At 44.9% G+C, this 16,149-nt stretch overlaps 1 protein-coding gene across 2 annotated transcripts; it reads left to right on the forward strand.

Annotated features, from left to right (window-relative positions):
• Nucleotides 1–801: 801 nt before the first annotated feature.
• SEC11C (SEC11 homolog C, signal peptidase complex subunit) lies at nucleotides 802–15,920 on the forward strand. 2 transcript variants are annotated; one of them, XM_079717936.1, is made up of 6 exons: nucleotides 802–923; nucleotides 8,263–8,372; nucleotides 10,400–10,549; nucleotides 12,716–12,835; nucleotides 14,809–14,866; nucleotides 15,720–15,920. In XM_079717936.1, the coding sequence occupies exons 1-6, from the start codon at nucleotides 837–839 to the stop codon at nucleotides 15,771–15,773; spliced, it is 579 nt and encodes a 192-aa protein (XP_079574062.1). In that variant the 5' UTR covers nucleotides 802–836; the 3' UTR covers nucleotides 15,774–15,920. The 2 variants fall into 2 exon arrangements, with proteins under 2 accessions (XP_079574062.1, XP_079574063.1); XM_079717937.1 differs by lacking the exon at nucleotides 14,809–14,866.
• Nucleotides 15,921–16,149: the final 229 nt, after the last annotated feature.

Consider the following 16,149-nt stretch of genomic DNA (forward strand, 5'->3'; position numbering starts at 1 on the left):
GGGCTTTCTCTAGTTGTGGCAAGCGGGGACCACTCTTCATCGCGGTGCGCGGGCCTCTCACTCTCGCGGCCTCTCTTGTTGCAGAGCACAGGCTCCAGACGCACAGGCTCAGTAGTTGTGGCTCACGGGCCTAGTTGCTCCGCGGCATGTGGGATCTTCCCAGACCAGGGCTCGAACCCGTGTCCCCTGAATTAGCAGGCAGACTCCCAACCACTGCGCCACCAGGGAAGCCCCCCCTGTTACTCTTGCACAGCGCGGAACTCGGAGGCTTCAAAATTCCCGCCTCTTCCAGGCCCCGCCCTCCCGCCAAGCCCATGTTTAGACTCCTCCCCTAGTCCGCACAGCCTGCCCCAGTGCAGAAGCCCCGCCTTCCCTAGTCGCAGTCATCCAATGGCCTAGATACACGGCTAGGTGAATACAGAGGGAGCTTTAGGTGTCCTCCTGGCGCCTGACCAGAGTCTTGGGGAACTCGGTTGCTCTTGAGTAGTCACTTCCCCGAGCTGGCCGACCCATATGCAGCATCACCAGCTCCCCGAGGTTCCCTCGCAAGGGTCAGACGAGGCTCCCGAGCCCGGTCGCCCCCCTCTCTGGGAGCCCTGGGTCTTCACTGGACGAGGCTCTCGGCCCGCGGAATTCTGGGAGTGGTAGTTTTCTTCCTCCTGGTTCCTTCCAGGTACGCTGGTGGCCAAGACTCGCAGGACTACGATTCCCAGACGCCCGAGCGAGTCTCAGGTCACGTGGCCGGCAAGGCCGTTGGGCGGGGGCCTGGCCGGTGCTCCGCAGCTGTCTGTGACACCTGGAGCCCGCGGGCCGCTTCGGCCCCCAGAGAGCCCGGCATGGTACGCGCGGGCGCCGTGGGGTCGCATCTCCCTACGTCCGGCTTGGACATCTTTGGGGATCTGAGGAAGATGAACAAGCGCCAGGTAACGGAGTCCCGCGTGGGGGGCGCGTCCGGGAGCCGCGACCGGCTGAGACAGCGGGGAGTCGGAGCTCCCCGGATGGGGCTCCCGCGAGGACAGCGCCCCGCGACTGGGGCCGGTGTTGACCCGAGGCTCCCGCCCTGGCCTCTCGGAGGCCCCGGGTTCAAATCCGCACAGACCCACGTGTGGGCACTTTCTTGCACTGACAAAAGCGCAATTAGGGGAGCGTGGCCTGGAAGGGGAAGAGAATAGGAACCCCGTCCTTTGGAGGTCGTGTGGTTGAGAAAGCGGGGAGAGATGACTCTACCGCGAGTGACAGCCTTCTGCATGTATTTGAAGGGCCATCCCGTGGAAAAGGGAACAGATTACTCTGGGGGGTTTCTGAGGCCTGACGTCCTGAAGGAGGCTGCCCGCGGATGGAAGTGGCAGAAAAGCAGGCAAAAGGGGAGAACTTCCTAGCGATGGGAGCTGTCCAGTAATGCCTCCCGACGCGGTTTCTTCCCATCCCGGGGAGTGTTTTCCCGGCCAGGCGTCGGGACTAAATAAAACTCCTCGTGCCGGAGAGCTCACTGGTGGTGCTCCATCACTGTGGACTGAATCAGTGTTCCAAAAGGGATTCCAGATGTCTTCTCTGACTTCATCCTTGGATTCCGTGGTCTGGCAGCACCTTGAATATCGGGGGCAGCTAGCGTGGGGTCTTTGGGCGGCAGGAGTTGATTTCTCACCCCTCTGGGAGAGGGCCTCGGACGAAGACTTCCTTTTTGCCTCGCCTTAGCGCGCCCCCGTGCCCCCTCTCTCTTTCTTTTTTACGAGTAGAATTTCAGACTAGTGCAGTAGCGTGGGGGAATTTGGTGACTTGAATCTCATGAACTGTGTTGAGAACCTGGTTGCTTCTAGGTGTGCGTGTCAGTTGAGCTCCTGGGAATTTCTGTGATTAAGATGAGTTGTGGCAGAGATTATCACTAGCTGGAAAAACCAACAGCTACTGCCCTGAACATTGATGTGGTTTACAAGAAAATCCTCCAGGAAGTAGAGCTTTACTTTAAAAATCTAGATTTAATTGGGTAGGTTTTTTAAATGTCTGTAAAATTGATACCGATTACCGACTGCAGACTACCAGTGAACGCCTTCTGATGAATCTGTCAATCGCTAAGCCAGTTTGTCTTTTGAAAGCTCTATATATTCCCACTCTCAGTGATAAGGCCCGTTAGTAGCTGGTTGCATTGTCTGTGTTTTGCTAGTCTTCTAATTAAAATTCAGAAGCTCAAATCTGCTGCCTCCTTGTACTTTTTTTTTTTTTTTTTTTTAAAGCTTTGTCCTTTTGCTTTTTTCTTTTTCCCTCCACAGTAGCATCCTGTGACACCTTGTCAGGCATGCTCGCTCCACCAGTCTTGGAAGAGGGACCTCCTTTTTCTGCTGCCCTTGCTTACAGTTAATTAAGGAAAGAGCCACATGCAAAAACAAGGACTCTTTGTTTCTGCAGTGAGGAAGAGAGGAAGAAAAACAGCCACTGGCATTTCTGCTGCTCTGTCAGGCACAATATCTGGTCTGAAACATTTGTTTAAAACCCGTAGACATTGGCTATTTCATCTTTGCTTGACAAAGACTGTGAGCTTGCTTCTAAACTCTGCTGGGGTGATTAAGTGCCAAGCATACAGAGTTGGTAGGCAAAGATGAACAATAAGAAAAGGCACCAGTGAAATGTGGGGTGTATATTTCCAATCAGCTTGTCAGTAGTTCCATCAAAATTACATTTTCTAGATTCCAGGATTTCAGTCCTAGACTTAGATACTAGGTCCCTTAAAGATAGGGTGCTGGAAGGGTGATGTGTGGTTTTGCAGTTAGCTTGATTGTTAGGTTTCTATATAATTGGCTATCTCTTGAGCAAATAAATGTCTTGCTCAGAGGAGCTTTTTTTTTTTTTGAGGAATTGATTTTATTTCCTCTCAATGAATTTTTCAAGCATAGAAAATCATACTGGAAAATATATTCTCAGTACATGGTCTTTATTAGATAAGTGGCAATATTGTATAATTTTCTTTTATCAGGGTGGAGCCCGATGGTTTGAAAACGTGTATAAAATGGCAGTCTCTGTAGAAAACCATGCCTTGGGGCTTTCCTAATCAGAGCTGCAGTTCATAATGAAACACCAGTTCTCTACTAAATCCTTTAGGTCAAGCAGAGCAGGTGGCGAAGTTTTTGAACGTGAACGCCAGTGAACAACTTCTGCTTCAGGCTGATGTGACTAGCAAGGCTGATTTTACTTTAAGCAACAGTTTAACATATTATAGCCCAACACTTGAACAATGTCCGTTTAGCACTCCAGTTTCCTTTTTTGCTCTCCTGGGAATTTAATTTAGTTTGATAATTTGCTATTGACACTTAAGCCAAGGAGTGAAAAAAATGGTATGTAATTTTAATTTTGAATTACATTTATTATCCTATTTTCATTATTACATCGAAATAAGTTATTTTAATGTACCTTTTGTCCCCACTTTTGTAACCTTCACGATTACCTCAAGTGACATACTTGCACACAGTTGTAATTTTTTGTGTGTGTGTGGTACGCGGGCCTCTCACTGTTGTGGCCACTCCCGTTGCGGAGCACAGGCTCCGGACACGCAGGCTCAGCGGCCATGGCTCACGGGCCCAGCCGCTCCGCGGCATGTGGGATCTTCCCGGACCGGGGCACGAACCCGTGTCCCCTGCATCGGCAGGCGGACTCTCAACTATTGCGCCACCAGGGAAGCCCCACACAGTTGTAATTTTAGCAAGAGACAGTTTTGAGCTTTGCTTTTCTTTCCTTCCTGTCATATCAGAATGTTTTCATGTTTTGTCACACTCTTCAAAATGATTATTTTAACGGCCTCTATCTTGTCAAATTGCTCTTCCTTTAAATACTTCTCTACCCCCTCACAGATTTTGAAATTAATCTATGCTCATCATAGGAATTTTAAAAGAATAGAGAGTAGTTTAAAGTAGTTTAAATAAGACAGTCCAATCATTCATAATTCCACCATGCTAAGATAGACTCTTAGCATCTCGGGGGAGCTCCTTGTGTTTGCTTTATAAACTGTTTCACAGTTTGTGGAGATCCTACTGCAGCCTACATTTTTCACTCAATACATCTTGAGTGCTTGGTCCTGCCATTAAAGTTCTTTATTCATTGTTTCAAATAGTTCAGCAATTTGCCGTTATTTACTCAGTCATTTCTCTGTTGTTGCTCATTTATTTCCCTTTCCCTTTAAAAATAAGACTGTGATAAGTATCTTTGGGCTATAATTCCCCGTCTGCCTTTAGGTTTAAACTAGTTTAAACTGAATTCCTAGAAGTAGGGTTACTGGGCCAAGAGCAACCTCTTGATACTAATGCTTGACACTAAATTGCTTTCAGAATGGTTATATCAACTTGCATCCCCACCACTTGAATATATGCTTGCCATGCTCTGAGTATTAGCATTAAAACACACACACACACACACACACACACAAAAGCAAACAAAAAACCTTTACATTTACTAGGCCAAAAAGGGCCAAGGGGGAGGCGGGATTTGGTTTAAACACTTTGTGTTTATTCGCCACTTGTGTTTCTTCTTTGGAATATTAATAGTTTTAAGCTTGTACTTCTTTTTTGTTGTTGCGATTTTAGTGTTTTTCTTGCTACTAGTTTGTATGTGCCCACCGTGTATTTCTATTTATTCAACAAACTGAATACTTACTTTTTCCCAGGCGTGTGTTGAACACTGGGGACACAGCTGTGAACAAGGCTGAAATGATCTTTGCCTTTGTGGAGCTTACAGTTTAGTGTGAAAGATGCATTAAATAATTATGTGCATAATTATCAAGGTGATGGATGGTATAAAGAAATACAGGATGCAGTGAGAATATATAGCAGGAGGACACAGGCTGGTCTATAGCAGAGGGTTGGCAAACCCCAGCCCACTGCCCGTTTTTATAAATAAAGTTTTATTGGAATTCGGGCATGTTCATTCTTTTACGTATTGTCTGTAGCTGCCTTCCCACTACAATGGTAGAGTTGAGTCATTTCAACAGAGATGATAAGGCCCATAAACCTAAAATATTTATTACCTGGCCCTTTACAGAAAAAGTTTGCTAACTCCTGGTCTAATGGGTCAGGGAGGGCTTCCCTTGGGAACTGATGTTTAAAGTAGGACTTAAAGGTGAGTGAGTGTTAGGTGTGCTAAGGAGAGTCTCCTGGGCCACGACAGTAGCCGGTGAAGGTCCTGGAGTGGAAAGGAGCGTGTGCTTTCTGAATCACTGACAGAGCCCGCCAGTGGGGCTGGAGTGCAGTGAGCTTTGCTAGCTGACACTGGAGAGGAGAGGCCATATATCAGACAGGGACTTAGAGATCATATTCACGCATGGAGTGTGGGATGCAATCAAAGAGCCTTATGCAGGGCATAGAGGCGACCCGATGACCAGAGGTGCATTTGAAAACCAGTGCTGAGTGTAGCGTGCAGAACGCGTCGGAAGATGCACGCGTGGACATCGGGAGCCTGGTTAGGAGGCCCTCGCGGTGTCTGATGGGCTGTGCTGGTGACTTAGGTGAGCGTGGTGGCAGTGGGAATAGAAGGAACTGAACAAATGCCAGACATATTTAGAAGATAGAGAGGATAGAACGAATGGGTGGGGGGTGACTGCAGACAGCTGGGTGGCTGGGAATGCCATGTATTGAGGTGAGATCACGAGCACTGAAGCCTTTTTGGAGAAGGTAAGTTCAGTTCTGACCGTGTTGGGTTGGAGCTGCCTTTACAGACACCCGAGTGAGACTGTCAGGGAGGCAGTTGGAAATCTCAGTATTGGGAGCAGTTAGCATGCTGGTGCCAGTGCTGGCATTTGAAGGTCCAGTTAGAGGAGGAGGAACTGGCGGGAAGATTAGAAAGAAAGTGGTCAGAGGGTGGACAGTGTGCCATCCAGGAAGCCAGGGGCGGAGAGTTTGTAGGAGTGATCATCTGTGTTGACAGCTACTGAAAGGTCAGCAAGGTGGGGACTGACAGTTGTCCGTGGATTTAGTGAGCATGTGACTGGGTGTGTAGGCTGAGGGGTGACTGTAGATAGTGAGGAAGGGGGGAAACCTGGGGTAGAAGCTCCTGAGGTTTGGCGGTGAAGAAAGAGTGGAGAAGCCTTACGGGGGATGTGAGGTGGAAGGCGGACTGAAGGTGGGAGGGACTGAAGCCCAGGGGAGGGAGAAGGTATAGAACAGTGATCCAGCCCCTGTGCGTCAGGACCACCTGCGAGCTGTTGGAGAAACAGGGATGCCAGCACCCCTCCCCTCCCATTGGTTCCATCGGTCTTGGAGGGAGACCAGGTATACCGTGCTCCAAAGGCTCCCCAGGTGATTCTAATGTGCAACCAAGGTTGAGAACAGCGGTTCTCAAACTGTGGTCCCTGGACCAGCAGCTTCAGGATCACCTGGGAACTTGTTTGAAATGCAAATTCTCAGGCCCCACCTGGGGATGCTAGTGCACACTGAAGTTTGAGAACTGCTGCTGTAAAGGCTGGTCTACACTTTCAGAAGTCAGAGCCGTGTAAATCCACCTGCCACATGCCTCCTGGCCTTCCTGAGTGTCTTCAGCCCCCATTTCTCCGGGCCTTTGCATTTTTAAGACTATTTAAAACTATATTTAAACCGTACTTAAAACTGCATTTTAAACTGTATTCGATCTTCAAAAAGAGTCCTTAACCCTGCATTCTGTCTCAGTTAAACTTATATTTGGATATTTGAGGAAAACAGTACTGTCCAGAGCCATGTGATCTGAGTCCTAGCTCGTAACTCACTTCCAAAGGATATTCTGGAAAGCTGGCCGGTAGTTAAGACGGGATCTAACCTATCTAATAATCTCACTTGCTCTGAAACACCACTAAAACTATATATAGTAAAGGGATTTTAAAAAGTCATCGGTGACTCCAAGATAGGAAGCCCAGAAAGGGAAACGAGCAATCAAATACTAGAAGCTGGAAAACAGAAGAGTGGCAGCTGACAGCTGGAACCAGCAGTGGGGTGACCTGGAGGAGTAAGTCTCCACTGCTTATGCTGCAGATGCCTCCAGGACTCAAGGGCTGGCCGTTCCAGGTGTCTCCAGGATGGGTGGGAGGGGGCGGGGGAGGTGGGGCTGAAATGAATGAGATGGGCAAGAAAGCCGAGAAGCAGTCAGAGCCCAAGCCGGCCTCTCCGACTCTACTCAGAGGTTTCCCCTCGTGGGGAGAGGTCTGGAAGCTTCTTCTCAGGAGGGGTAGACAGAAGGTCTTGGAGTAAGGCGGCTGCCAGGCCTCTTGGGGGTTGCACGCTGCATGCCGAGGGTGGAGAGACGGAAGTGGGTGGTGGAGGCCCCTGGAGGGCCAGAGTCCGGCCGTGTAGGTGAACACACAGGCCAGAAGAGCAGGCTCACGTGCCCAGGTGGAGGGGCTACTTGAGCTAGAGCCGTGGTGGGGGATTGAGTCGTTTCAGGGCCAGGTATGCTGCTGAGAGTGGATGGTTCAGGTGGAGGGAGACGGTCATGGGAGGCCCAGGAACTGGGACACCAGAGTGCTGGGTGGGCCATCCACGCTCTTCAGATCACCCAGAGCAAGCGCAGGAGGCGGGCCGAGGCAGGTGCCACAGTCGGAGCCGTGCTGGAGCACAGTGAGGGCGGGCAGCCCTGCGGGCCCTAGCTCCGTGGTCTCTGGTGGTGTGAGGGCGGCTTAGAACTAGATGCGGACTCGGGTGGCCTTCCTGCCGCGTTCTTAACCAAATATTTGATGCTCATCATTTAAAACATTTATGAAAACCCTAAACATCTAGGTGTTCACAGTTTCTGTTCACTTTTGAATTGTAATTTCCGCTGCAGAATAACCTCCTGTAGGACAGAGTCCTGTAAGACTAGAATTCTGCACCCTCGTTTGGGACCTGCTGGCCGTGGGGCTGAGGAGTGTTCTAGGTGAACTGTGGGTATGTCGGGGCTCTCAGGTTAGACCTACGCCCTGTGCACTAGAGCGGGAGGCCAAGCCATAGAACCTGAGCGGTGGGTCCCCTCAGGGTGGAAGGTTCTGGGGGATTCTGGAGAGGTAAGAAGAGTTGTACAGAGGCCTTAACAAAGCAGGTCTCACAGATTACTCTGGTTTTTTTATTTTTTTCCTTTTCTCTCATGGAAGGAGAGAAGATACATGGGCATTCCATGGTCAGAAGTTGAAATTCTACCTAATTTTGTAGCTTGTGTGAACTAGTTTCATGTCCTAAAATAATAGCTTTTTTTTTTTTTTTTAAAACAAGCACATCTCCAGCTTTGGGTTAGTGAATATTCTGTCACCGGTTCTTACTTTTGGTTTGGCCTTTTTCGTTCCAGCTCTATTACCAGGTCTTAAACTTCGCCATGATTGTGTCCTCTGCGCTCATGATCTGGAAAGGCCTGATCGTCCTCACTGGCAGCGAGAGTCCCATCGTGGTGGTGCTGAGGTGGGTCCCGCCGGCCGGCCCGCCGCTGCCCAGGACCCAGGAGCAGCGCGGACAGCCCAAACTCCGTGTTGTAATTGGATAAAGTTTTAGAGTTTTCTTTATTGATATCTGTTTTGAGAAGGTTTCTTTTTTTTTTTGGCTTCTGTTGAAAAATCTTTTTCAATAGACAATTGAGGCCTTTCATCATGTTGATGCTTGTGGTCCAGTGCAGTGTGATTTACTTTCATGTTTTAATGTTTCAGTCCACGTTAAATGACATTTTAATAAGATAGTAATAATACATTTTTTTTGTGTACACACTGATTTTTAAACATAACTAATTTAAAGCTCTTACTTGGTTCTCTTTGTCCCGCGTGGGCGGGGAGTCTGTGCCCAGCATGGTGTCTGGTGTTTTCTCAAGTTTCTTGAGGAGCGCTGTGGTAGCTGACTCCTCTCAAGACTCTCAAGACTTTTACTCTTAGAAAGCACAGCGTATTCATCTCAGAAAAGTTTATACTTTAACTTCCCAGAGCCATGAAGTCATCCAAGGGGAGAAACGTAACAATCAACTTGAAATTAAATAGCGTGTTTGTGAGCCCTGAGGTGCTTGGAGGTGTTCTGCGCACTGTGTCTTAGGTCGTTGAGTCTCCCTGAAGTGGGAGTGGAGCCCTGTTGTTCCACAGGGGGATCAGCGGGCTGTAGCAGTGACGCGGGCAGGGTCGCCGCTGGCCAGAGCAGGAGAACCAGCACGCAGGCTTCTTGGCTCCCAAGCCAGTGCCCTTTCCCTCCTCTGGGCCCCGCTGTCACGTGATGGGGCAACAGCTCTGGCCCGGGCTTCACCAGGCCGCCCTTCTGTGGCTGGCCAAGGGGCCTGCTTCTGGAGATGCAGCATTTTCATAAACTTAGGAGCCTGAGGATGGCATAGTTCACACACAGAGCTGAGGGGGCCTCTAATTCACTGGTGTTTACACTGTGCTCCAGGGGTGCCCGAGGGTCCAGGTGGATGGGTTAGGAGGGAAAAGGTGACCAAGCTCACGGACTGTAGACACCTTAGCCTTGCTTCGGTTGCGACAGCTCCACTTTTATATACTTTATGTGACTATACTTTACCTGGTAAGATTTCATTTGAAGGAAGGATTTTAAGGCTTTTGAAAAAAAAGAAAAAATGAAACCCCTCAAATTCAGATGGGCCCAACAAACATGGAAGCTGAAGTCCAACAAGGCCACGTCGCCCGCATCTCACAGTCACTTTCGGCAGAGCCAGAACTCGGTCCGAGGTGTTCCAGCCCTGCTTCAGTCACACAGACACACTTGCGTGCAGAGATTATTGTGAAATTGCAGTACATGGGGACTTTTTTTTTAAAGCATCCTTTACAATTCTAAAGCAATTTGGTTTGTCAGCATAAACTGTTGACATCACGAGGGATGTGTGACCTTGGGGAACACTGACCTTGGGGGGATCCCTGGCCCTTGAGGAAAGCAAGTGTAAGTTGTTATTAGTGAAACATTTCAAAGGACTGCCTTCCTAACCGGGCACGATAATGACTCTTGCTGCCAAACTGCAGTGCACTCATCCTGCCTCTCAGACTTGTTCAGGGAGTTTTTTTTTTTAAACTGCTGTCCTTGTTATCACAGACTGAGATGGTTTTCTAGAAACTTCTTCCCACTGCGTGTCTTCAGGAATTTTGTCAAAGGAGTAAAGATGAAGCAGTAGATGAAGAAATTATCCTAAGCATTTTAGCCATCATTGGCTTTTACTTCAAAGAGTCCACGTTTTTCTTAGTTCTTTTTCTACCTAATACAAACTGCGGAGGGACCCGCTAGTGCCCTTTTCATACTCAAATCCAAGAAGAAATCTCTCCCTTTCTCACCACTATCACCTTGAGCAGTCAGAAGGAAATTGCTGTGGTTTGTTTTATAGCTCATAGACCTGCTTGACTGTTGATGAAAGTTGATATTCTAAGTGGTATGTTTGTTGTGTTCTTTATGGGTTGAAATGTTCACCTGGTGTGAACAGAATTCTGATGTGACTTTGTGTTTCTTTCCAGTGGCAGCATGGAGCCAGCCTTTCACAGGGGCGACCTTCTGTTCCTAACAAATTTCCGAGAAGACCCGATTAGAGCTGGTGAAATCGTTGTTTTTAAAGTCGAAGGCCGAGACATTCCAATAGTTCACAGAGTAATCAAAGTTCATGAAAAGTAAAGAGGCTTTACTTATCTCTGGTTTTGTTTTGTAGACAAAACTGTGGACAGTTTGAATGGTTGATTAGAAAGTAGCAGAAGCACTGGATTATGTTCCTAGTTTTGCCATTTAGTAATTGGGTGACTTTGAACCTGCTACTTAACTGAGTCTGTAAGATGGGAATAATACTTTACCCACAGTAACTCACAGGGTGATTATGTGAATGAAATGAACTGATGTTTACTAAAGCACTTGAAAAACTTGAATTGCTGCACAATGTACGCTGGAATGTATTCTTGCAGAATATTAGTTATTTGAAGGAGTCTCAAAGAAAATCAAATCTCATGGTAACTGAGGATAATTTTCGTAAGAGAATTATCTTCTGAAATGCAGAAAGCTACCTGTTTCTCAATGTCACTTTGGACAAACTGGCATTCTCAGCAGTAATATTAGCCCTGGATGAATAAAAATTCCTTTCCCCATCTCTTCCCATGATTTGATCATTGCATATCCTGCATTAATTCTCCCCGCCACAAATGGCTTTGCCTTTTCCTTAAATGCCAGCGATGACTTACTAAAACACTTCTTGGGAACCAGAAACAATGACTTCTAGCTCAAACATACTAAGTTTCCATGAGAGAGTACAGTCACGTGATTAGCAAAAACGTTACGTATGTGGTTATTCATTTACCTTTATGCAGCTTAGTATAGCATTTTACCTGCATGAGTTATGGGATTAAAGTTAGGTATATATATTTGTATTTTTTAAATAATGGAGCATTGCTCATCCTCTGTGTGTGTGTGTGTGTGTGTCTGTGTGTCTAACTATTTGTACATTTCTGGTATGAGATTCTCATTCCATTCACTGCTTGCAGGTGTTCCCCAAAGATGTTTGATACTAAAAATATTCACTTCATTTTACTCTAAACATTAGAATGATGTTTCAGTTTGTATTAATACACTGGTACTGCACTAACATTACTTTGTTAGTAGTACTTGTTAATTTACTGATGAAGAAATATGCTCAGTCATGATGTGACAGAACTCTCACCTGATTTTAAAACAATGTCCAAAGATGGGAAATTGTTCATTTCCTGTAGAGCTGCACAGGCCAATGAATTTGCCACCAGCAATATATGGTTACTGAGCACTTGAAATGTAACTAGTGTGAAATATACACAAGATTTCAAAGACTTAGTACCAAAAAAAGACAGAGAATATCTCAATAATAATTTTAGATTGATTATATGTTGAAGGAATACTTTTGATATATTGAGTTAAATAAAATATATTATTAAAATTAAAAAAAAGATGAGAAATTGTTCAAAGTTAAGGAAATAGTGATGCTTTGCTGTAATTTTCATGAATTGTGAGAGATGGCCTGGGTTTTTCTATTCTTAATTTATTTTATAACCATGGCTGCAAATCAGCTCGCTCTTTTTGGTGTAGTTTCACATCTTTGTGGGCTTTTAATATTTTATCAAATTATTTAGTGCATTTTCTCATTTGTCTTATTGAAAAAAGACCCTCTATAGCTCTATAAGGCTATAATATTGTGTTTCTAGGATCAAGGCTGTGTAAGCACCAGTTTACAATGTTTAAAATGAATCCCCCCTGTCTCTTTAACACAGTGGTTTTATGCCGTTTGTAATGCCTGTTTGTTGGCAAACTGAATTGTAATCCATTTTGCTCAGTGGTGAAGGAAATAAGGCATTAACACATCCCACATTTGGTAAGGAAAAATAAGCTTGAGGAGAGCTAGGAGCACATTTCTGTTTGAATTACCTTGTGCTCAAATCTGTGTAATCTGGGACCAAGTTCATGTGTGGAGTGAAGAGGAATATAATCTGTATTAACCAGTTGGTCCCTGGGGATGAAGAATGGATGGAAACAGATGCTGGAGCTAATCATTGCCTTCCTGGTGCCCTTGTGCTTCGCCATGCTCTTTGGTTATCAGGGTAACTTAAGTGTTTTAGAATTTAAGTCTACAAAATTGTCATTAGATTTGTGCTTTAGTTGAATGGTTGTCTGCCAGCAAGCATCTTAGACCAAGAAAGATCAAGTTATCTTTGACTGCCTTTATCAATGCCCATATCTGCTTATAAAGTGTTGGCCAAGCTAATACTTTTCTAACGATGCTGTGCTGAAAATAATTTTTGAAAGGACATTGTTTTGCTTTCCAGAGATAATGGAGACATCAAATTTCTGACTAAAGGAGATAATAATGAAGTTGACGATAGAGGCTTGTACAAAGAAGGCCAGAACTGGCTCGAAAAGAAGGATGTGGTGGGGAGAGCCAGAGGGTGAGTGAGGATTAACTTTTAAGTTATACAGAAGATTCAGAAGCCAGAAAAATATTTAGAAACAAAGAAACCAAGGTTAATAGAATTATTCATTACCAAGATTATACGTCAGGAGAGTTGTAAGCAGTTTTACTTTGTACTGTAAAGACTAAACAAAATTCAGAACTTCCTAAGGACCTAAAATCTAAAGCTGAATGCAAGTATGCTATCTATATCATGGGTTTAATTCTATTTTTGAAATAAATCCTCACCTAGAGATTATTTATAGATTTTAAATAACAATTATAAGAAATCCTTTCAGAAATAACTACTGTGTAACACTGTGATGAATATTCTAGATATTCCTTGTACCTATATAGATGTGTGTATGCATATATAATATATAATTTTACATAGAAGAGTTTTATTTCTTCACCCAACAGAAAGTTGCAAATAGCTTTCTGTGTCAAATCTACACCTATATCTTTTTTTTTTTTTTTGCGGTACGTGGGCCTCTCACTGTTGCGGCCTCTCCTGTCGCAGAGCACAGGCTCCGGACGCGCAGGCTCAGTGGCCATGGCTCACGGGCCCAGCCACTCCACGGCATGTGGGATCTTCCCGGACCGGGGCACGAACCCGTGTCCCCTGCCTCGGCAGGCGGACTCTCAACCACTGCGCCACCAGGGAAGCCCTACACCTATATCTTTTTAAACGACTGCATGGTGTTCCTCTGAGAATCATAACTGATTTCACTAGTCCTCTTTTGGTCAACGTTTAGATTATCTCCTGGTTTTTACTACTAAGAAAAGTTCTGTGATAAAATTTTTAATACACATCTTTGCATAATTGTTCCAGCCATGAGTTCTGCTTCTGATTGACACAACAGAGAGTCTGTCCTGTTATTAAATACCAAAAAAGGAGATTCTCCCCCTCTCTTGGTGACCCTTTTTATATTTAACCCTTTCTAGAAATGTCTCCTTTTGTTGAAATCCCACCAGCTGTGTAAGGCTGGAGAACACCGGTGACCATTTTCTAAGGTGCAGCTTTATTCATCAGCTCGTAGTTTAAGGCCTCTTTCGACCCCTTTCCTCCCTCTGCTCACCTTTTAACCATTTCTCCTCTATTGCAATAATCCCACCTGAATATCTGCAGGGAGATGACAGAGACCTGTATCTGGTCAGTCCTGTATTTCTAGACATTCTGCTGAGAGGCTGTGTATAAGTGAGAGGTTGATGCTACTGCTTTTAAAGCAGAGTGGAGGGTACTAAGGGGGTGTTACCTTGTTTCCTATCAGTGACATGACTGAGACTTGGGTCAAACTGATTCCATATTGACATTAATTTTGTCAGCATGATCATTGGCTGGTTTATCCTGGCTTATCCTCTCTGGGATCATAATCATGTTTGGGTATAAATTACGGGATTCACATTTGTGTTCACTGCCCAACCGACTTCTTTGTTACATCTGAAGAGTGCTGTGCAATGAAAATGATGAGGATTCCTTCAGTTACAAACTATTGGGTTGGCCAAAAAGTTTGTTCGGGTTTTCCCGTGAGATCTAAACCCGAACGAACTTTTTGGCCAATCCAATAATTATTCATGTGCTTTCAAAGCTCTCTCGCACAGCAGTTTATATATAGGCTATCTGAATCTTACATCTCTACTAAGAAAAACTAAGAACTCGATTTGCCCTTTCTGTCATACAAGTGGCTCAACTAATTATTTTCATTCTGTTAGGGTGAAATGCAGCAAGTGAAGACAAGTAGCATCTCTAGATCCTAATTTGCCTTCTTAAAAAGTTCTCCTGGCTGTTAGTGCTGATGCTTTTTACTAGTAAAACCTTCTGAAACAGGAGTGAATATTGTTTTTATGGCCCCAATCAGTGTTGTTCCCAAGGAAGACTTTTTCCTATGCTGATTTATAGTGTTTTCAAGTATTGCTATCATTATATTACAGACACTTTTTACACTTCTGGCTTTTTATCCCACAATTTAGGTTTTTACCATATGTTGGTATGGTCACCATAATAATGAACGACTATCCAAAATTCAAGGTAGGAATTTATGTGTACGTCTTTATTTTTTAAGAAAATATTGGCGCTTTTACACATGCAACTGTAAAGATGCAGTCTGTTAAGAATGTTTTGCTAGCTAATTCTTCTGCAGAGTATTTGTAGTTAATTACAAATTAATATACTCATTTAAATTATGTTTTAAATTATTGAAATTAATTATTGAAAGTAAGTACTTCCACCTTTTATGTTTATATAGTGTGTTCTAAAATGGCACCTATATATTTTTTGCTTTTTATTATGGAAATCTTTAAACATACGGAAAAAGTCGTACAATAAGCCCAGTAATGCTTATCAGCCCAGTAATGCTTATCTCCCAACTTCAACAAAAATAGTATCCTTTTTTTTTTTTTTTTTTGTGGTATGCGGGCCTCTCACTGCTGTGGCCTCTCCCGTTGCGGAGCACAGGCTCCCGACGCGCAGGCTCAGTGGCCATGGCTCACGGGCCCAGCCGCTCCGCGGCATGTGGGATCCTCCCGGACCGGGGCACGAACCCGTGTCCCCTGCATCGGCAGGCGGACTCTCAACCACTGCGCCACCAGGGAAGCCCCCATATTATTTTTTAATCACTTGAAACACAGTAGGAAACCTACACATGAATGAGTAGTACATTAGCAGTGTTTGTTGGGTGTGTGATCCTTGGTCCATCAATATATTTGGGGGTTTTAACTGTTATGTATTATTGAACGGCTCATTTGGAGACCAAAGCATGTGGAAGAGGTCATCTTTTGATCCTGTCCTCAGTCCAGTATTGACCAGACTTTATCTGAATACACTTATAGACCATATTTATCTGTAGTCCTCACGGTAATTTTCCACTGTGTTTTCTTTGCAGTACGCTCTTTTGGCTGTAATGGGTGCATATGTGTTACTAAAACGTGAATCCTAAAATGAAAGGCAATTCCTGGGACCAGACAGAAATAAATTCTGTTGAAAAAGAGAAAAGCTAATATATTTGAAATGTTCCACTTTCTGTATAAAAGGAAACAATGTGGAGACGTTTTTGTCTTGTTTGAATAAACGATTCATCAGTGAAGATTGTTTTCTTTTGTGGACTCTGATTTGAATGTGCTCAATCTCTCTGCTTCTCGTGGTAATCATTCTAAACCAAGCTTGAGGGTCTGAAGCACTTCAAGAATCAGGCAGGCCGTCTCTGGGCCTGGCCTGCTAGTGGGATAATGCATAGTCCAAACGTGATATAGTTGTAACACCTGAGTTTCAAAAATAAAATTCTTCTCATAGCATTTCCAGGGGAAACAGACAGG

The sequence above is a fragment of the Hyperoodon ampullatus genome (genome assembly GCF_949752795.1).
Source record: "Hyperoodon ampullatus genome assembly, chromosome: 13".
In the NCBI taxonomy this organism is placed as follows: Eukaryota; Metazoa; Chordata; class Mammalia; order Artiodactyla; family Ziphiidae; genus Hyperoodon; species Hyperoodon ampullatus.

Coding starts and splice junctions, on each gene's coding strand:
- SEC11C (XM_079717936.1), top strand. CDS start 837: ATGGTACGCGCGGGCGCCGTGGGGTCGCATCTCCCTACGTCCGGCTTG. Junction 12,836..14,808: donor GTGGTGGGGAGAGCCAGAGG/GTGAGTGAGGAT, acceptor CCCACAATTTAG/GTTTTTACCATATGTTGGTA. Junction 14,867..15,719: donor ACGACTATCCAAAATTCAAG/GTAGGAATTTAT, acceptor TTTTCTTTGCAG/TACGCTCTTTTGGCTGTAAT.